We start from the raw sequence: 21760 nt of genomic DNA, 5'->3' as shown, positions 1-21760 counted from the left end.
ATGCGAGATTCAAGACAATGAAGGCCTGAAACATGCCAAAATTATGGGATTCTGGGACTAAACATGACATGTCTAGGACCAGGAGATTGTGTGATTCATGCTGTGTCCGTGATTTGTTTTACAGTGTGTAAATAGCACATGTACACTCCTATCTATCTATTTTTATCTGTTTCAGTATGTTTCCATTAAGTGTGCAATCCAGACAGAGAGTGGTGGATATCCTGCTACAAATCATGGTGGAAAGCATTGGATTCTCAGTGAGTATGCAGGACAAACTTTTGATCATTTTCACAATGTAGGGCAAAAGTTTTGATATGTTTAGCCCATTCGCCAAAGTGACCATGGTTTGGCTCAAACCCATTGTTTATATCAATGGTCAGTGTGGACCTGTTCACAGGGAATTTCAGGTGAACAGGTTAAATGAGAACTAATGTTTCACTTATTTAAAGCCCAGTATTTGTAACTTTTAACCTTTTTTTATGTTCGAAATTACATGTTATTCTCTTACATCCATCGTGAAATGTTGTTCAGTAAAGAAATAAGCCAGATTTGTGCTCCTGTAGTGACATACAAATGCTAATATTGCCCGATCGAGTTGGATTGCCGCGCGGGTTTGTTGACAACTTGTAGGCTGTGCACGTGATCGAGAACGCCGATACTGATGACATCATCGAGCCTTCAACATTCCTGGGGCCTTGCCATGCCACGCCACACTGCCTGGGTGATCGCCCATGGTCACCGGCTGAATGACCTGCGAATGGTTTTAGTTTGTTCTTCTCTATTCAAATACGTACTGCTACTGTGTTTCAGAGGATACAGAACTTTGGCAGAGGAGGCTGACATTCTATTCTGGTACAGTGTGCGTTATATACGGATTATTCAAACTGCAGTCGGCAGTGCACCGATGCGCACCCTGCAGTTGGTCACTCAGAACTCCGGGTACCGATGTAAAATCAAGACGACACTATATACACTTGGCTCACTTCTGTAGGCAAATAGCTATCAAAATTGAGTAACTTGAAGTAATAAATTTCAGCTGATTGTTGCTTTAGCGGCAAGGTGATTGCGAAATCGAAGCAACATAGTTTGGCAATGTATGGTAGGCTGTCGAATGCAGTGAACGCGATGGCCTTTGGCAGCAAGTAAGGGAACCGTCACTATTTACGACCTGGGGCCGGGGGTCATTCAAAATTTGAAAGCTATGAGGGGGTGCTCAAAATGTTTTTCCTTTGTCTTACTCTGTCCTCAATGACATAAAGATTAGTTGACAATAGATATTTCACTCTGATACATATTAAATAAAGAGAAAATAAATACTTTAGCAGAACAAGTAAATATCAACTAGATGAAGCAAGGCAAAAAACTACAAGTAGCTGCTACTTCTAGCAATATTTATTATGAAGAGAAGATAGTGACAATGAGAACGATATCATTGTTCATGTACTCAATGGCACCAGCGACAGTAAAGATGAGGATCGACAGTGGTGATGATGATGTCACACAGTAGTTTTCTGCAGTCGCTACCAGAGATGGAAGGAGGGGCTGGGTCATGGAGAAATATTTTCGACAGATATCACTATAAGTGCACAGGATCTTGGGCAAAACTGAACTGTTGTGAATTCATCCTTTATATTATCATAGACATGCATAATTTTAATTGACTTGAGTTCAACAACCATTTGGACATTTAACCATACCATAATGACATGCTACCCATCCAAATGTAACAATACTTTATGGTCGGAGACTGGTTATTAGGTGAGCTTTTATATCTACATATTGTTACATGGGCTCAGGTAAAACAAAATTCCTGTTAGAGAGGGGGTTACTCAAAGTCATGGTTGGCTGGGGTGTGACTCAAAATTTCAGAGTTTCTAATGTAATTCCGCCGACCCCCAGATCGTAAATAATGATGGCTCCCTGAACAGCTGTGAACGCCTGAGTTAGAACGATCGGGACCAGTATACGCACGGCTAGCCGTGGCTGTATCTCAGCGAAAATTTAGAAAAATACAGTGGAGCTACTGCTAAGAAATTTACAGACTCTTGGCTCTTGATGCATCAGTTTTTGAGCTTTTATACTGGTAAATAGGCATTCTGAATACAGCAGTAAATTTCCTCCCGAACGCGAAAGGATAACACGCGGGCATTCTGCAATGGACGCTGTCAACTTTACCTTGCTGCAGGCCCCACACCAATCTCGGCCCGGTCCCGCTGCACTTGTACAGTCTACTACCTCCATGTAGTACAGCCTTACAGGACAAGTGGCCGGCCAAACACAAAAAACAAACACCGCAGTGTAAAATCCGTAGCTCAGAACCATTGATCATAAATTTTCAGAACAAGTGATGTTTAAAAGTTTTGTATTGATCACTTCATTTAGGTTTATGTGAATGACTTTCTCGAGCTGCGTCTATAATTGTCCCGGGCATTCATTGTCCATGCAAATTTTGGGCCTGCCTTGGCTCCCTCCGATCGTCTGTAGACTACAGCCAAATCACAGTTCTAAGCAAATTGTACAGTTGTGCAAGTCAGATATATGTATCATCAATTTTTTACAAAAATATGTAAACAACAGAATCGGGCCGGGTGCGCAGGGGACGACTTTGCAGTGAGGCCGCGATCTCTCTGGTGTTCGAACTTCTACATTGCCTGGAGCTCCATCGCATTGCAGCTAGCTGATAATTGTACTACTGTAGTCCTTGTGAGGATTAGATACCCGTTACGTTCGATATTATTTGGAAATACTTTTAAATTTAATAAGTAAGACTTTTGTACTGCATTCAAGATACAATTTTTCCTTTCTGAGCGTTTTCAATTACGGCAACGATATGCGAAGTTGATAGGCTGTGTTGCCTGCAGCGTAGCCTGGCCGTACACAAAACTTCGTTTGAGGAGACGGAGCAGAATCAGTCCCGTCATTTGTTTTCAACGAAATTTTCATTATACTCCATAATGGAAGAAACGACTAGTTCAATGATTACAATGGTGAAGTGTTGAATTTTTATTCATGTATAATTTTCTCTCTCAATTCATTCAGCAAACTTGAACTCCGTACCGTCGGTCACAACGTGCAATGCCTTGCATGAAGCTTACAATCGACTGCCTCCGTCGTTAGTTAGGCTGTTCAAGACGTTTGTTTGCACGGCTCATTATAGTCGGAACAATCTGTAAACACTTACATATTTACATCTTTCCGGTATTTCACCAAACTTTCGCGTGTTTTTAACTGAGTCTCCTGTTTCGATGGACTAGACCTTTTCGAAGAGCGTATAGTTTCTACGGACGCCACAGTGAACTTGCGTAGATGTGGTTGAGCATGCTGGTGGTGTGATTACGTTTCGTTTCGTGTGTCAACAAAGCTGACTTCTGGTCCGGACAAGAAGTCATTTTTCACTCCTTGTACTGTTAATCGTGAGGCGGGCTGGGCATGCAAACCATGTGATTCAGTATTAATTATGGTCTACTTTCACATACTGAGGATGTCATTTTAATCAAAATATGAAAAAAATTGTTAAAAGTTACAAATACTGGGGCTTTAAGCATCAACCAATTGATGCAGTGCATGCTACACAATGCTAGGTGATGATGAGCTAGTGATATAGCATCTTATATGTGCCTGTGTGTAAAAAGGTAAATGTGTAGAAAACATTACATTTTTTGTTCGCATCATGTGAGGTTTGTGTAAGTGTTGCTTTGACAGAAAACTGGTTCATACAGTACTCAAAGATAAGCCATATTTGGCCCAATGTATTTTACACAGAAACGGTAACCTGTTAATTTGTCCTTGTATAAAGGGTTTTGCATTGAAATCTGTCATTGTTCCATCCACCAAAAGTAAAATGAATTCCATGCAGGTTTGGTATATGAATGTATATACCATAGTCATGTCATGTAACCTTTTCAATCAACTCACATATTCACTCAATCAATAGCTCACTGCTATCTCAGCCTTTTGGACATTTTGATCCAAAACTGATTGTTAAAATGTTTTTCATCCACAGCCAACTCAAATCGGATGCTTGTTTACATTCCTAGCTCGGCAGATGGCAAAACATGAAAACAGCATCATCGTCAACAGGTTGCTGTTTGAACAGGTAAAATGAAAGTTACTCTGTTAAGCATCCATAACAGATACATGTATGAGTGTGAAATGTTCTGTAGGTATCAGACAGTAATGACTCTGGGTTGGGACTTTACAGGCATTCTGTACAATCCAGTACCATAATGATTCCGATATCGGTTTTCAATTGCAAATACTAACTTGAGAAGGTGTTAAACCCTGTAACCCCCTTTTAATGGTACAGTCCTATCAGTTTCTACATAAAGGTGGACTTACTCATGCAGAATAGGAGTAACAGTGTTAGTGAGACATCAAACAAGTTAATATATCAACTCTATGCACACAAGTAGTTCTAAGTCACTGCTATCAAACACCATCCATAGTGTTTGTTTTCTATAGCAAAATCTCTGAAGCTTAACTTTTTGAATGTCATAATACAACATGACAAAGTAACACAACTACACTTTTGAAATAACTACATAATTTATTTTTGGTTATAAATAGGTATCTTGCCATTATAGAAGGTTGGATGTGTTTATTCAAATTGTGCAGTTTCATGCTAACTTTAAAGATAATGTGTATTAATTGTATTAGTTGGACTGACTCTCCTTACAACAGCATTTAAAGATGACTTAAGAAATAGTTGAGCATTCGTTTTAACTTTGTACATATCTGGAATGACTTTGTGTCTTATTTGGAGACAGAGTTGCGATAATATCACATGTAACAGCAAAAAGTTTTTTTATGACATTTGATGACAGGTCCTGGAGTTTCTGTCAAATCCAAATGATGAAAGTCGTCATGAAGAAAGGCAGCAGGCTCTGCTTGAACTGCTCAATGCTGGCGGACTACAGCAAGTCAATGAACACAAGCTGTTGAAACTTGCAGAAAGTGCCAAATTGTAAGTATCTCTTTTTCATTTGCCTGGCTGTTGGCAATGTCTTCGTCACTTGTGACCCTCAACCCTAAATGTTTGACCTTGGTCCCATCCAGCTTTGTAACTATTAAGCTAAAATTAACAGGGTCAAAGGTCAAATTTACAGTTGCTGATGTGAATCTGGGGTATCAGAGAGTAAGGCAAAAAGATGAAGTAGGTTCTGAGTAGAGCCATTTTGTTGCAATTGAGATCGCAAGTTGATGTGAAGTACCAGGAACAGCTCAATGTGTGGACATTACAGCAATAGCATAGCAACCTTTTTAACATGAAAGCATCATAAATGTGAAACAAAATGGAGGGATTTGACATACAGAAATAGTTGTAGTACTCCAAGGGATTCTTTTTTTCAGTTCAAAGTGTCAGAAAAATAAATCTTACACTGTGTGTACAAGACTATCGCTGTACATTCAAACCAATATGGAGAGATACGTATGTGACTTGCACACAACAACAAAATTATAGTCGTTTTGAAAACTTGAGTTTTAATATTTAACCGTACAAATTTTACATGTTTGAAAACATCGACAAAAACATGAAATTGGAGTGTCCTTATACCAGTAAAGTATCTTGTATATATCAGAGATCACAAAGAAAATGAGGACTAAAACAAGCAATAAAGTACCCAGTATGGACAAATATTGATTCAACCTTTCAAGAAAATGTAAATGTTATGACCTATAGAGTGATTCATATTTAATAACATGTTTAAAGTTTTTAAAATTTTAATACATTGAATTAAAGACAAATTTTCATTACTAAGGACTTTGATTTATAACTTTTAAAAAATATATCGACAATTATTAATAACTGATCATAAACAAGTTATTCAAAGTATAGCAAGTACTCTCTTCTATCAAAGATCATATTAAAAGTTCAATAGAGCAAATTGTAAAACATAAGTCACTTTAATAATGGGGATCTGTTCTTTTGGAATATTGACTATAATGGTTTTCAAAATTGGATAGAAATAATAAAATTGACAGAAAAATATATTTTCACCTAACAGCCAATTGGTAAATGTAAATGTACAGTTGATTATCAAATATTCACAAAAAGATTGATTATTCAAATTATGTGACATCCAATTTTGCTAAATTGACAGAATATGTGCAATAATATCCGATAGTCAGAGTAACATAAAAAACTACAGTACTTTTAATGATATCCTGATACTTTACATCAACAAAAATTAACAGATATGTTTGTTACTTTTATTTTTTATTGCTAACTCATTTTGTGAAATGTCTTTCAACAAAATATCAAAAAATTCTTGATTAATTTTGTATTTTCTCTGTTCTTTTGAGTTCTAGTATATATACATTGTTTTACAAATTGTATTCTTTTCATATGATTTTGTATTTGCTGACAAAAAACTCTGACTTGCATTTGTCTCTGAAATAAAATTTTGCAGGAGAAATTTAATGTGTTTTGGTTATCTGAAAGTAAGTATCCCAAGGTTCAAGGGGGAGGGGTGTATTTTTATTGTTTTTATATGCAGAGGAGGGTATTTGGTTTTCCAATATTACACTATATATGCTTATCTTCTAATTGTTGCATTATAGTGGCCCATAGTCCTAACAAAACATTGTTAATTGCACAATATGTGATTTATGAATATTCATGTATGATAATGAGTCATTGCTGGATATTTGCATGATACAATTTGTATATTAAAATGAAAAATAATATAACATTCATTTGATAGTTGTGTTTGATGTGAAGATTTTGATCCGATAGAATATGTTTAAACAAATTATTTACATTAAATGTTTAATTTGCAAACTTGTGTGCATATAACTTGCATAGTATACAGTCAGGCCAAAACTTGTAATAACCACATTTTCCTGCTATTGTGTACATTGTTGAAAATAGAAAATTGTCTAAATAACACAAGCTATACAAATGGTTTATGTAGCTTTATGTCAGTGGTACATCTAAATCAAATACTTAATATGATGTAATCTTTTCATTATGTACTATCACTGTTTATAACAAATAAATATACTGATGCACATGGATTAATGTTTATGCCTTTGGTATTCAACTTTCAATGCAGAAAAAGCCAAAATAATATTACAATATCAGTTACACCCATTTACTCTGAATTTCTGCATTTCATTTAGCTTTTTATGATTCTCTTCTTTGAATAAAAGACTGAAATTGTTTTTACAATGGAAAACCGGAGCAAACAAGCAATAATTTAAAACTTGACAAGTTCTTAGTATATTGAACCTTTATCAACATCATGTAGCGACAAAAAATAAAAAGTGCTGAGCAGAAGTTCAGGAAAGGCTGTCTCCCCATGCTTCGAGTAGCATTATGCTTTTCTTATGGCTGTTGTGGCCATGGGCACTACATGGAATCATTCCTAATTAGAGTCGTTGTTTAAAGAAATTGAATCATTCCTTGGTTAAAGACTTCATTCCACTAGTTTAAATGTTTTGAACTACAATGGCTGCTTGTTTGATTCCATCGCCAGCAGTGTACACTGGGAGCATTTCATACAAGGCACCATCCCCCATCTGCATGAACACGCTGCCATCGTCGTTCGTCATGACTTTAGGTGGTGCCACATCTTCACCGAGTTCTTTCTGCTGTGATGCTCCGACCGTCTCAAAGTTGCCTGTAGAGGGCGCTGTCTTAGTTCTTTTGCCAGACTCTTCATCTCGGGATGATGGCTTTTGCGTCAAGTTTTGCTTGTCTGTTGCAGTAGAGTCAGGGTTCTTGAGGTCATCTTGTTGCTCCAGCTCCTTGTTGGTCTTAGCTGCTCTGGGAACAAGTGTGTACAAATCATTTCCCACCTTGATCGTGTATTCCCCATTCTCAGAATTCAACTGCAGGTCATCTAGTGACAAAGATGAAAGTGAGTTTCTCAGTTTGCTAAGACGATCATCTCTTATTTCTTTATTTGCTGTTCCTTCCATAGCAGTGTGTCCATTCTGATTGGTCTTCTGGTTGTCATGGTTTTTAATGAATCGTTTGTCATCCACAGCTCCTTGTACCTGCTGTACACTTTTGTTGCCATCATGCTGTTTGACAGAATCACTGACACCAGAGCCTGTCTCAAAGGCACTAGGTCCAGTAAGCCCATCATTTAGCATTGCTGTACCATTGACACCATGGTTGTCAAGAGTAGATTCTGTACCAGTGATGATGGCATGGCTGTCGACGTTCTGTTTTGGTGCTGTATCATCCAAACTTTGAATAACCTGATCAGCTGTTTTGTTATTCTGTGTTGCATCAGGGAATCCATGTTCACTTAGCGGTGTAGCATTACTGTGCTGGATGTTCATTTGACCTTGATGTTTGTCCATGTCTCTGTCTGTAGGAGTGTTATCAACGACAGGTTTCATAGGTACATAGTCACTGCTTACATTCTGTAATGTGTCTTCACTCTTCCCCCCTGGCATACATGTATCACTGGGTTTGTCACCCCTTGCGCTGTCACTGTTCTCAGTATCACCTTCCACTTTAACAGGTTCTTCATAAATTGAACCTCTTCCATCGCTCTTCAATGTGTCATACGTATGATCATTTTTCTCGGGATTACCTCTGAGCTCTGAGTAGGTGTGGTCATCAAGAAAGCATCCGTTGTCAACCTCATCAGAGATGGATGTTTGAGCAATGATGCCGTTTTCAGTCGGCAAAAGAGGCAGATCTCTGCCAAAGCTGTCAGAGCCGGTGTAGTTATTGAGGTGTTCTTCTGTAGTGTTATCATTCACCTTTGACAAGGTGGATATCGCCTCAAAGCCTGGCGTCTCCTGATCTTTGTGCTCAGCACCTGACTTTTGCCGCGTTCTTCTCCTGCACATTATGTACATGAGGAGGAAAATGACAAACAGGACAATGACAGCAGCCGCTGTGATGAACACTATGAGCATCCAGGGTGAATTTTCTGGTTCGGTTGCAGCGCCAACTGGTGGAAGTGTGTCGTTCATATTGGCTGCAGAAAATGTTGTGAACTTCCCATTGGCTGTGGAAGATGGCGCTGTGTCTTTCATACCAGATAAAGAAGTTGTGGTCATCATGGACAAGTGTACAATATCTAGGAAAATGGTTGTACTTGCATTACCGGCGGGGTTTGACACCCTGCACGTGTAAGATCCAGTATCTTGGACCGTAGGATTTGCCAACAACAAAGATCCATCCGGCTGTATTTGATACTGTGATGAAGGTTCAATGACACTGCCATCTTGGAAATACCAGGTATACTGGGGAGTCGGGAAACCAGTGGCATTACACGGCAGATGAACAGAGTCTCCAGAATTACCACTCAAGTTGGTAACGTTTTGGCTTATTTCTGGTAAGGTGCATTGAAAGTCACCAGCACTCAGAGATTTAATAGTCTGTGCTTGAAGCAAAGGTGGTGTTTGACATTTTGGGTTGTCCTTGACTTTGGTCTCTCCAGCCAGCCAGTCAAGCCGACAGTCACATTGCCAAGGATTGTCTTCCAGGTGGATGTCTGTATCATTGGGAAAATCGTCGAAGACTCCCCAGGGTAAAGTTGCCAGGATATTATCTCGCAGATCAAGTCCCTTTAAACCAAGGAGGCCATCAAAGGCACCAGAATGGATTACTGCAGTCTTACACTGTGAGATCCAGAGAACTTCAAGCTTTGGAAAGTTGACAAAGGAATTAGTTGGAATTTCAGTGATTGAACTGTAAGCCAGATCTAGAGTGTGCAGACTCGTCAGTTTGGATATAGCGTTTGCCGGTATGGTTTTAAGATGGTTATAGTACAAATACAAATGAGTTATGTTTGTTGTCTGTTCAAATGCATCGTCAGGGATGTTTGTGAGGTTGTTATCGCCTAAATTTAGAAATTCCAGATTTGAAAGATGCTTTAAACCGTCAGGTAGTTTTGTTAGCTGATTGGCACTCAGATCCAATCTTGTCAGGTTGAACAAACCTGTGAACAAGTCAGTTGGTATTCTGCCAGTTCTAAAAGCTGGGATGTCGGACAGGACCAGGTCACCGAGCCCAGGCAGTCCGGATATGACGTTTTCCTCTATGGCAGGTATTGGATTTTTAGACAGGTCTATTTTGGAGAGTTGAGGAAATAGCTTAAACAGTCCCTGTGGCAGATAAGTGATTTGGTTCCCTTTCAGTTCCAGGAATTGTAAATTGTCGAGCCCTTGGAACATGTCAGGGGTCAGTGTCGCCAGTTTGTTACTCCTCAACTCCAGTGTATGCACCTTGACCAGATTTTGAAAAGTGCCATTCTCAAGATGACTTATATCATTCCCAGCTAGCGACAATGCTTCCAGGTTCCACAAGGAATCAAACAAACCTTTAGGTATCAGTGATATTTTATTTTGCTCAAGGCCCAGGTATTGCAGGTTAGGCATTTGATCAAAGGCGCCAACTTCAATAGACTCAATGTCATTGTTATACATGAATAGGTGGGTCAGATCAGGCAAACTTGGAAAGCTTCCATTCTGTACCATCTGGATGTTGTTAAAGGTCAGATACAGGGTTCTGGTATTATCCTGTATTCCAGACGGCACTGAAGTCAGATCCTTATTTGAGCATGTGACCGTGTCTGCATTACAAGTGCACATACCGGGACAGGCTGTCACCATGGTAACACTCGCTGCAATCAGCAATGTCCAACCCAGATAGAGGTGCTTGACTTTTTGCTTGGCCATTGTGAGATGACCTATTTGGCAACAATGAAAAATTCTGAAAAAAAGACGCGGAACATGAAACGTGATATTTAGAATGTTGATGTAAAGTGACGTAAATTCTCAGTTAGGTTCACTGAAAACAAACTTCAAGAAAACTTATCACAGTACCAGGCATACAAATGTAAGCACTAATGAAAGGCAAACAAATTAAAGTTAAAATATACCGGTAGTTTATTAAGTAATATTTATCTTGTTTTTCAACTATAAATACACAAGTCAATGGTTCATAAAGTTCAAAAGGGTTGTTGTCGATCAAAGTGGATCATTGGCAGTACATATTTTGTCATTTTTTGTTTTATGTTTGGCAAGTAGTTTTGCAAGTAGCTTGAGGCAAAGCCAGCACTTTCCCTAGCCGCAAGGAAGCAAAATAGAAGATATTATTTGCCGTCATTGATATGTGGTATTGAAATCTCAAAATTGACAAACAACTTTATATTTATATCAATTAAATGTTACATGAGTAAAACACAGCTATCAAATTTTTTAAGTAGCCGTCGAACTACAGGTCTGACTTTTATAAGTCATTATTTTTCACAGATTGTTTTGATCATCAAAAGTTGTGAACTTCCTAGTCTGTAGAAGGTGCCCTGATTTATTCAGGTCGCGGTTATTGTTCATTGTTTAATGCCATCTGCATGACTACCATACCGCAGTGTGGTTGAATTGGAGAGCACAAAGAACTCAACTCCCCCCTACTTAGTGTGTATGGTCACTTATCAGACCGGCAAATGAGAAAATCGTGAGCAAACAACAATAGCAGCAAGCTTTTTGCATGAATCATTAGCTTTTAGAGCTTTGTGTTTTATACCTGATATATGAGGACAAAGCCCTTCACAGTACATTGTCATCAGTTCATGTGCCAGGATACGATCATGACAGGCTTTTATAGTGACGGTTTTACACTGAGCAGAAATTGACTTCAAGAACTCCGAATGAAATGTCCGGCATATTTTAGACGAGTGCTATTGTGGGTGACATTTAAATCACCGTTATATGTAACGTTTGATGTTTTTAAAGAGTTTTTAAGTGTTCTTTTTGTGAAATACAGTTGCTTGTTCTACTCCGAAAATCATTCTGAAATGCACAGTGTTGTAACTGTCTTCTCAGTCTGTATGTAATTTCCAATGTGATTGTTGACAAATGAATTTAGTGAGCATTAGAACTAATTTGTCAATAATAACATCGCTTATTTTACACAGTATTTTGTATTTCCAAGGCTTATAACTTGTACTTCACATATAGGGAAAAGAATTAGAAAAATGTTAGATGAATAAAAAATACCGTCAATGACGCTGTACCTTCTCTAATGTGTGGCCAGGTCAGGTAATTGGTTGTTGGCATGGAGTTGTTGGTAAATAGTTGATGATGTAGGGGCATGAGGTGGGATATGGACCCAAAGAACCCAAAAGATGATTAAATACATCAATCAAAAAAATTCTAAGCTACAGTATAAACTGCCTAAAGAGTTCAATGTGGAAAAAGTTAAACAATTCAGAAATAAGAATTAACAGTCCAAAATAGTAATGACGCACTTCCATACTGACCTGAGTGCATGTGAAATACACAACCTGGCATCTGTAAATTAAATGTATACCAAGTGATCATTTCCAGTCACTTTTAACTGTTTTTAATGGATTTTCCAAAGAGTCCTGTGGAAATGATGAAAACGCCTATCTGGTCTTGTGTTTGTATAACCTCATGGCTGATAATTGTCATAGTATTGAAAAAAAATTGAAAGTGAAGAAATTACTGTTTTTAATAGGCATATTTTCCTTGAAATACATGACCGTGTAAAGAATATATGCTAAAAGTGTTTAAGAGTAAATTTCTTTTCAAAAAATAATTTAATTTGTGACCAAAGGATTTTTATTCTTTGAGTTTACAAATTCAAACATTGCAATTTGTTCAATCATCTTGTGCAGTGCAAAATTTATAAAATGACTGAAAAACAAAAAAAATTGGCAGAATTACAGTCTTTGTGATGTAAAATTATGGGTTGACATCACGATAACTGTTAATCTGTTTGAAGTACTAATATACTACCGTACTAGTCCGAGTATAAGCCCCCGGTTCGGCAACACTAAACAGCGGTAAAACTAGGGGAGGGGCTTATACTCGAGCAACCCCATGTTATCTGGCATGGACGCTTAATTTATGCTAATTTTATGCACGATTTTTTTCAACACCACTCGATCTTTCTATCGCTTTCAAAATCGACTTACACATCCAAAGAAATTGATTGTACAATCTCTGAATACAGAAGTAACATTTTGGTGAAATTTCAGCGTCGAAAAAAAACCCAAACTTGAAACAAAGACGTCATGTATGCTGCTGATCAACAGTAATGTGATTGTGAAGAGGCATGCATTGCCCACACGGAAAGGCAACTCAATATTCCAATATCAAACTGTCTACATCTTGTGAAAACAACAACATGGCAGTGAAAATTGTAATAGTCACCAGGAAAAGTCTTCACAAATGAAAGGATAATTGCTTCAAACAAAAGAAGCTGCATGTTTCAAGCATGAAAACATCGTGGCCGTGAATGAAAATAAACAATGGCGGACGTGAGTGAGACTATTCTATTTAGGCGACGGGGTGAGTAGGGTCAAAGAATCAAGATAGTACTGGGAAAACGTGTCATTTTCCTTACGATATTGTCAAGGGAACTCCAGTTTCCCATTGTTTTAACATCTTTTAATGGTTTCTTTATTATCTAAAAATAATTTTACCAAGTTAAATGACCAAATATACTCTCCTAACCTTTCTGTATTTGAGTTACACTAGGGTAGGGGCTTATACACGGATGTAATGCATTTTCTAAAATCCTCTAAAATCAGTAGGGGGCTTATACACGAGCAGGGGCTTATACTCGGACGAGTACGGTATAATTTAAAAAAGAAAAATTCATGCAGAAACGGTAAAATATATTGTCAGCAATGTAGTGTTAATTTTGACTTTACATCAAAATATGCCTTTGCTGGATACCAAATATATAGGGCGAAATATCAGCCATGTTCAGCAAAATCCACACAACAGCATTGATCCTTTTCTACTTTGATTTGATTTGCTTATGTTATCCTTGTATGACAGTCAGTACAATATGGAACTTGAACACAACACAGTGAATAAGTATGCTGTAAATGAAATGGTGTGGCTGCATCCACATGCAGCAATAGGAGTGCCTTTGTCTCTCACCCCTCATTTCCAACCTGTCCCATCCCTGAAAAAATAGTTTGGTCTTATATTTATAATGTTAATAATTTCTGTATTTGTTAAAATGTGCGCATCTCAAAAACTTTTGATCATAAACATTTTCATTGTTTTTTATAGCTGACCAATCAGTTAACCTGTTTATTTTGAATATTTGCGCATTTTTCCTCAGTATTTGACATTTTCTGAATACCTTCTTATTCAGTTCTTTCTAAAAGTTTAAATGCTCCATTGTGTGGTCAAGCTTTCCACAAGCATCAAATGTAGTACTTCATATAGGAGGGTCTGCCTCTAGAGGGCGGGCATCATGAAAACTCCTGTGTTTGTTGGTTAATTCCTCCACGTAAACTTCTGATTGTACTGTAAACATTGAACATGGCCGACGTCCGATTTTCCTGTCTAAAACTTTCACTCATTTTCGTTCATATGACTCTGAAACTCCAGGAAACGATTGGGAAGAAAGGGTTATCTTGAAATATTGAGGTACTCGCCGATATTTTGCAAAATTAAATGAGAAAAAATGAAAAGGAAAATGCCGACAGGCTTACACAATGACAGTTTTCAGACTCGGAGGCATATGATCATCTCTGCAGATTATGCAACAGGCCCAGATCACGTGAGGCCATGAGGGGATATCCACGCAACTCAGTACCAAACACTAGCGCTCACAGAGTGAGCAAACACAAAGTGAGTACCCCTAACGTCAGCTCAGTAGTCTGTAATAGATTGTAGTCAACTAAGAAACCTTGGAGAAAGGCTTAACACTGTGGCTATGCCGCTAAGTCCCTTTTGATTTTTGTCATAGCTCAAAATCGTTCTCCCACACCTCAACCTGAGCCATGAACACCCCCACCAGTTTATGATATGACCCATCACAATGGCATGACGTCAACGGATCTTGACAGACGGAAGTCTTGACAGACGGAAGTTCTTGACAGCAGCATATTGGTTTTCAACTCTAATACCTTCTCTGTCTATAAATAGACACGAGAAGGTAAAAATTATGGAAAGATCATAAAAAGCTAGAAATTTTTTCCTTTCAAGGAATATTTATGAATGTTGTTAGTCTGCATTTGGAAAACATAGAACTTTGATGTTGCTAGTCTTTTGTGCAGAAGACTGTCTTTGATTCAATCATTGTTGAAAAGTTTTATGAGTAGGCAGGCACCGAAAATATACAGACGTACATGTAGTCTTTGTGTTTTAAATTGGTTTTAAGCATTGTTAATACTTGCAGGCTTAGATTACAAGGTTTTTTTTGGCTGGCTACTTGTTATTATCTACATCAATTTGATCATGAGATACACAAAAGATTACTTTCAAAGAAATTTTGTAGCTCAGTTTCATGTGCATAACAAAATTTTAACATCACATTGTGTGGTACAGCCGAAATCTCAATTTACTTTGTTGTCTTTGGTGATATGAATCAGATTTAGTATATTTTGGTCTGGAATTTTCTCTTATATTCATGAAAAGAGGGAAAAAAGTGAAATGAGTAGCTTCCTTTGATATTTTTATGCGCTGAAAAAATTTAAACTTTTCTGTGTGCATCCCTTTTACTCAGCCATTGGATTCAATCTGACCATTTTCATTGTAATTGGCTAAACATGCCGGTAGATATTTATTGCTGAACATGCCCAGCTATCTGATGAAATAAAGTTTTAGGTTATGTGACAGCAAAGCCTGTAACTATGGTAGCCAAAGCCAGTCTGAAATGTGCAAGAAACCAAATAAAATCATTGATCTGGTCATCTGCTCATGAAAGAAAGTGAAAATCTGTAACATTTCATAGTTTTCTAAAGTCTCAAATCTTTTAAAGTTTTGTCATGCCTACTGAGGTCTTTTCAGTCAATTTTTCCCTTTTATCTGTTCACTGTGCTTACTTTATAGAAGTTTTACTGTTGTGCTGAATTGCAGCAAAATTTACTGGTGAAAGGGTTTTGCATTGTACCACTACTCACTGGTTCAGGTATTACAGTTGTCAATGGGAAAGTAGGAATTGTCTCAAGTGTGATCAAATTTGAGGAGTATAGATGAAATAGCTGAAATAGTTAAAACGACCTAACTTGCTCATAATATGAACATTAAATTTTTCCTTTCAAAAAACGTTGGCATGTGAAATGCATTGTGCGTACTTAGATTGTATCTGTATAATGTGAAGTGAATCTTGTCTAGCATTCCTACAGACATCCCTAACGGAAAATCAACCAATCCAAACTAGAGAATTTCAACTTCAATAAAAACTTTTGCCGATCAAAGACACATAAAGAATTACTACTGTAACCCCCACTCTTCTACCCTCAGTCATTTTTGAAGTGGCTTGTTGACTTTTACTTATGAAGTGTACATTTTAAATAAGGCAACATTTTAACTTTCAAGAATGTATAAATATTTCACTCAAGAATGAGCTGCAGGATATATCTTTGAATATCTCATTTGTTTGATCATCAGCATGTTTTCAATGATCTTGCAAGCATTACCAAAAAGAGGAACCAACAGCCAAATATTTAATCTAGACCATTGCATGTAAATCATGAAAGTAAAAGTTCTGCTCACCAAAAGTTAGCTGTCTTCCTTTGATTTCACACTGTGCGATCTACTTCACCGTTTGCAAAGACCAACTCAAATTTCAGCCTGGTCAGGAACTGTGCGGAGCATCGTTGATTTTGCTCAAGGAGAAAGTTCTTTCCTGAAGCACACAGTGCAGCATTACTTCCTTTTGTTGTGTCCTTTTGTGGGAAGTGCTATTGATATGCAAATACATGCAAATGCAATGGTATTCTTTTCACCAATGGCAGCAGTGTAATGTTACCTTTGCAATGAGGTCACTGCCCTTTGATTGGACAGCCTGTCAAAGCATAGTTCCCGATTAGATGATCACTTACTTGAAACTTTACTTCCTTTGTCTTTGTTACACAACATTTGAGTGGGAAAAGTCAATAATTTTTTTATGCTATTGTCAATAGTCAAAATAGGAAGTTTGCATGAAGCTAGCGTAGTACTGTCAGTTCTTAAATAGGGCATTCTTCTCTCGAGAAATAATCCATCACTTCATTATGTGAGAGTTTCATGAGGGACGTAGCTAAAGTTCATAAAATTTCATTTAAAATTTTCATGAATGATGGTCCATTCTTAAATGATTTAGGCAGAAAGGAAATAAAAAGTCGACGTATGCAAAGAGCTTTAAAAAAGAGCAATTACTGAATTTGATCATGAACTATTTAATCTATACCAATGTCAGGGTAATGTACACCTCTACGTTAACCGTATTTATCTGTGTAATAGACCAGGGTCTGGGGCATTTAATTTCCATCAGAAATTGGGGATGGGTGCTTACCTGGACCCTACCAAATATGATCAGTTTCATTTTCATCGAAAAGAAGGCTGGAAAATGTGACATACGCTACATTCAAAATTTGTCATAAACTTTGTCTGATGTCAAACACAGCAAACAGATCTTTCAAGGGCCACCAAATGTGAAAAGAGAATTACTGGCACGACAAAAAATATACCGTTACAATGATTTTGAAATTTTTTATTTTCCATTCACCCTGAAAACCTTAAAAGTTAGGATTGGTGCTTACCCAAACGTCACTGCAATTTGAAAAGTTTTAGGGAAAGCTTGGGTGGGTAATTGGTCGAGCATTGGTGTTTATGTGGATATTAAAATATGGTATGTGTTTCTCATTCTGGAGATCCGGCTACCAGACAGTATAGTATGGTGGTTCTAAAGGCCTTAAGTGGTAGGAAATTAAGTTTTCTAGTCACAAAATCTGAGTTTTTTTGGCCGTATTGAAATACACTATGTATACTACCATACTCCCCTTGATATTTTATACCAGGACAAATGTCAACAGCATGCACTACATGTGAAATCTTTTGTAACTTTACAGGAGTATGATTGTTAAAATCATTTTAGGAAGTGTATATGATAGTTAGGTGTTGACTCTAGCAGGTGTATTTTGAAGAAAAGTTAAAAGCGGTTCTGAAATTCTATGCTCCACTAAATAAGCATTGTACAGGTCAGAGGTCAGAGACCTGGGCACTCTCACACACGCACACCATAAAACGTATTGTAGAAAATAATTTTCTGCTCAATTGGGAATGAAGTTCTTAAGTAGGTGAGGCAGAGGGGTTTACCCACTTTAAATGCAGAAGTGACTGTGGAAAAAATGGATCAGACCGGATGATGTCATAAATTTTCCCACTTTCTAGAGAAAGGGTTGGACAGAGCCTCAGGGCATACATGCATTAGTGGCAGTTTACAAGTGCTGTGAAAAGATACAGGTGATTGTTCACAATTCTAACATTTCCTGCCCTTGAAGGCTTGACCGACTAAATGTTTCTGATGCTGTTTTTAACTTCTTTCTTTCAAGCAGTCACATTTATATTAATCCAACGAAAAAAGAGGAGTGCGTTTCAGATGACTGGACCAAAATACCCTCTGACTTTAAACTTTTTTCAGTACTTTTAAAAGTCAAGCATGATTTTGTCAAATTTTTCCTTTTTTGAGATGTTTCTCACTCCTTTCAAAATAAAAAATAAAGCTTCCCAACTGACTTAACCTATTTGCCTAATCAAACGTGATGAATTCCTCAAATCAGATAAGTCATGAAATGTAAATAATTTGTTTCAAAGAGAAGTGAATATTTTCCTCACATTCAACCCTTGCGTTGGCAAAAAGGTTTTATTTTTTTAAGACACATGAGTCAGTCTGTGATTTTTACATCAAATGTCTTTTGGTATAATCTTAAATCAGACTGTACTTGAATACTTGCTTCAGATAAAGGGCAAAATATTGTTCCTCATTTAACCAAAATAATCTAAAGTATTAAGGAAGTCAAGTTAGTTTTGTGATTTATTTCCTCATATATTTGGTCTTTTGTTACAGCTTCATCTTTTGTACGAAGGCATGATGTATGATGTATCATCATCATGCATCGGGTATTCAGACAAAATTGATTAGTGAAAATGCTTGTTTTCACGATTGGAAAGTGAACCTGTGGCATGAATAAATGAGTTTTGTATCATCATTATTACTGTCAATAATAGCTTGTGCAGCGGGCTGCTTAAAGGCAGGGAACTCAATCCCCCGGATCAAGTTTGTTCTAGTCTATAAGAGGATTATGAAGGTGTCATAGCCTTTTGTTTTCCATTGAAATTGTAATCTAGTAAGTAAATTTCCAGGCAAGACAATCTGACACCTGACACAGGCCTTTAAAGCATTATCCAGCAGCTTTCTGATACACACGTGTCAGTCCTTTACTATAAGATTTTTTCAGTGACTCAAAGTTGCCACCATATTTCTATCCATTTAATGCTGTGCACCCGTTTAGGGGCATGACTGTCTTCATGATTGTATTTCTTTAATTACTATTTGGTAGCAACAAAATGGCCAACATTTTGTTGCTGTCATCTTTATTTTCTCTTTCACGTGATTAGTCTGAAAATGGCGGGAAATCTAAAATGATGTTAAAACCTTTCAATTTACATGCCATCTTCAACACTTATGACAGTCTTATACACTTTTTCAGTCTTAAATGGGTCCTATTCAAGAAAACTCTTGAAAAAAAACAGGATATTTTTAGACAGGTTTGTTACACATTTGCAGCTATTCGGGCTTTACATCTGTAGTTTGTCAAATTGGCTCAAAAGGCACACTGTAAGATGTACATACTGTACATGTAATACCCAATTTTATTACGTCTACTATTTTTCCAACATCTTCAACAGTTGATCTTTTCTCATTCTATTTCAGCTATCGTGTATGTGAACTGCTGTACGACAAGAGGAGACAGTATTACAAGATCCTAGACTGCTATTTAAAAGATTCTGCCAGACAGGTAGGAACAAAGTTTAGAGAAGTTCAGAGTGAACTCAAGTATACATGTATGAAAGGAGAATAGCTATTGTCCAGCTGTTTTAATAGACATCATAACTTAACTACAATATTCCTAGTCTGTTGTAAAATACTGGACGAACTTCTTTAATCATTATCAAACTATAACATAAAACGTGATTTCATACTCAGTCTTCAATTTTCGTGCAACTATTTTCCACTTTATTTTACAGAGGTCAAGGGGTACATGGTGAAAGCAATAGGTGAAAAAATATATAGTGTGGAAAACAAGCTTTGCATTGTACTGTAGCTCATTATTCCTAAGTGGTTCTTGTACACAGGCGTAATTAACTTCCTTATAGCTCTTAAATCGACCATGAGACATAGCTGAACTGAACTGTTGAAAGGACGTTTCTCCAGAAGCTAATTCTTTCGAAGCTACTTTCTGAGAACAGGAATATCAATTACCATAGAAACAGTTATTTTTATGAAAGCGGTACACATTTTGAATTTTAATATCAGTGAATTTTAAAATCATTTGCTCCTGTAGTGCCAAAATTTGCTGGGTGAAAGATTTATTTAATCACTGGTTATTGAAGCAAACTGTAACCAAAAGTTTTAAACTTTCACCCTGGAGATTTGTATTAAATCTTAGGGCTCCATCAGATGTAACCCCAATGATGTATTTTCCCATGATTTATTTTCTACAAGTAAAATGCAGTTCCTTGTTGCTCCCACTTCTATGATCATCTTGAATTGCTTGTCGATGCAACGTGTATGTGTGTACTATCAAACGTTGGTACCACAAAACGGATTCCAGTCTAAACTAGAATTCATTTGTCAACAGTAGCATTGCATATTACAGTGTTTCATCCAGCATGGCATCAACAGGGGCATTTCCCCTTTACAAGAAAATTTAGGAGGGATTTCACCAGTTCATGTGCTCTACTTGTGTCTCTAAGGTGTGACTGGCACCATTTCATGGGGGTTGTCCCCCTTGACAAATTACTAGGGGTTGCCAAAATGTCTTTAGAGGGGTAATCCCCTCATCTTCCTATCTAGATGAAACACTGATATTACATACTATGCATTTTGTTGGCAATGGTAGTACTTTCTGTAATCCCCTCATCTTCCTATCTAGATGAAACACTGATATTACATACAATGCATTTTTGTTGGAAATGGTAGTACTTTCTGTATGTCTATATACTTTGGGCAAAGAATACAAAAATGTATTTGTTTACATGAAATAGAAATTTCATCAAAAATGCTTCTATTGTCCCTTAAAGAAGACTGACTCATTTTTGCTGTCCTTTTAGCACCAAGCATTTTCATTTATCCATGGTATTATGTCAGAGGGATTTTACGCACAGGAAGAGAAGGACGCCCTACAACAAGAAGCCATCAAGCATTTAGAGGTGAGATTGTACTGTGAGAATGTACTGAGATTGTACTGTGAGAATATACTGAGATTGTACTGTGAGAATGTACTGAGATTGTGATGTCAGAATGTACTGAGATTGCACTGTGAGAATGTACTGAGATTGGACTGTCAGAATGTACTGAGATGGTACTGTGAGAATGTACTGAGATTGTGATGTCAGAATGTACTGAGACTGTACTGTGAGAATGTACTGAGATGGTACTGTGAGAATGTACTGAGAATGGACTGTGAGAATGTACTGAGATTGTATACTGTGAGAATGTACTGGAATTGTACTGTGAAAATGTACTGAAATTGTACTGTGAGAATGTACTGAGATTGTACTGTGAGAATGTACTGAGAATGGACTGTGTGAATGTACTGAGATTGTACTGTGAGAATGTACTGAGATTGTACTGTCAGAATGTACTGAGATTGTACTGTGAGATGTACTGAGATTGTACTGTGAGAATGTACTGAGAATGGACTGTGAGAATGTACTGAGATTGGACTGTGAGAATGTGCTGAGATTGTACTGTGAGAATGTACTGAGATTGTACTGTGAGAATGTACTGAGAATGGACTGTAGGAATGTACTG

General features: G+C 37.3%; 2 protein-coding genes across 4 annotated transcripts in view; one reads left to right on the top strand and one right to left on the bottom strand.

The window, feature by feature from the left end:
• The window catches only part of LOC139143620 (vacuolar protein sorting-associated protein 8 homolog), a 60042-nt gene that overhangs the window by 24105 nt on the left and 14177 nt on the right, over positions 1-21760 (top strand). For both annotated transcript variants that reach the window (XM_070714110.1, XM_070714109.1), the window contains 5 exons: positions 176-257; positions 4004-4096; positions 4824-4963; positions 19658-19742; positions 21058-21156. In XM_070714110.1, the coding sequence (XP_070570211.1) occupies positions 176-257; positions 4004-4096; positions 4824-4963; positions 19658-19742; positions 21058-21156 (499 nt within the window). The remainder of the gene's footprint in view (positions 1-175; positions 258-4003; positions 4097-4823; positions 4964-19657; positions 19743-21057; positions 21157-21760) is intronic.
• Positions 5449-16635, bottom strand: LOC139143622 (uncharacterized). Of its 2 annotated transcripts, XR_011554644.1 has the most exons (3): positions 16456-16635; positions 6598-10681; positions 5449-6526 (listed from the first exon to the last, which is right to left on the bottom strand). XR_011554644.1 is itself a non-coding variant. In XM_070714111.1 (2 exons), exon 2 carries the CDS (start codon positions 10645-10647, stop codon positions 7432-7434), a length of 3216 nt encoding a protein of 1071 aa, XP_070570212.1. In that variant the 5' UTR covers positions 10648-10681; positions 16456-16635; the 3' UTR covers positions 5469-7431. The 2 variants fall into 2 exon arrangements, 1 of the variants encoding a protein (XP_070570212.1); XM_070714111.1 differs by having other exon boundaries at positions 5469-10681.

The sequence above is a fragment of the Ptychodera flava genome, chromosome 11 (assembly GCF_041260155.1).
Source record: "Ptychodera flava strain L36383 chromosome 11, AS_Pfla_20210202, whole genome shotgun sequence".
Taxonomy (NCBI): domain Eukaryota; kingdom Metazoa; phylum Hemichordata; class Enteropneusta; family Ptychoderidae; genus Ptychodera; species Ptychodera flava.
Note: the sequence above shows the minus strand (reverse complement) of the source record. Positions and strands in the feature narration are given on the sequence as shown.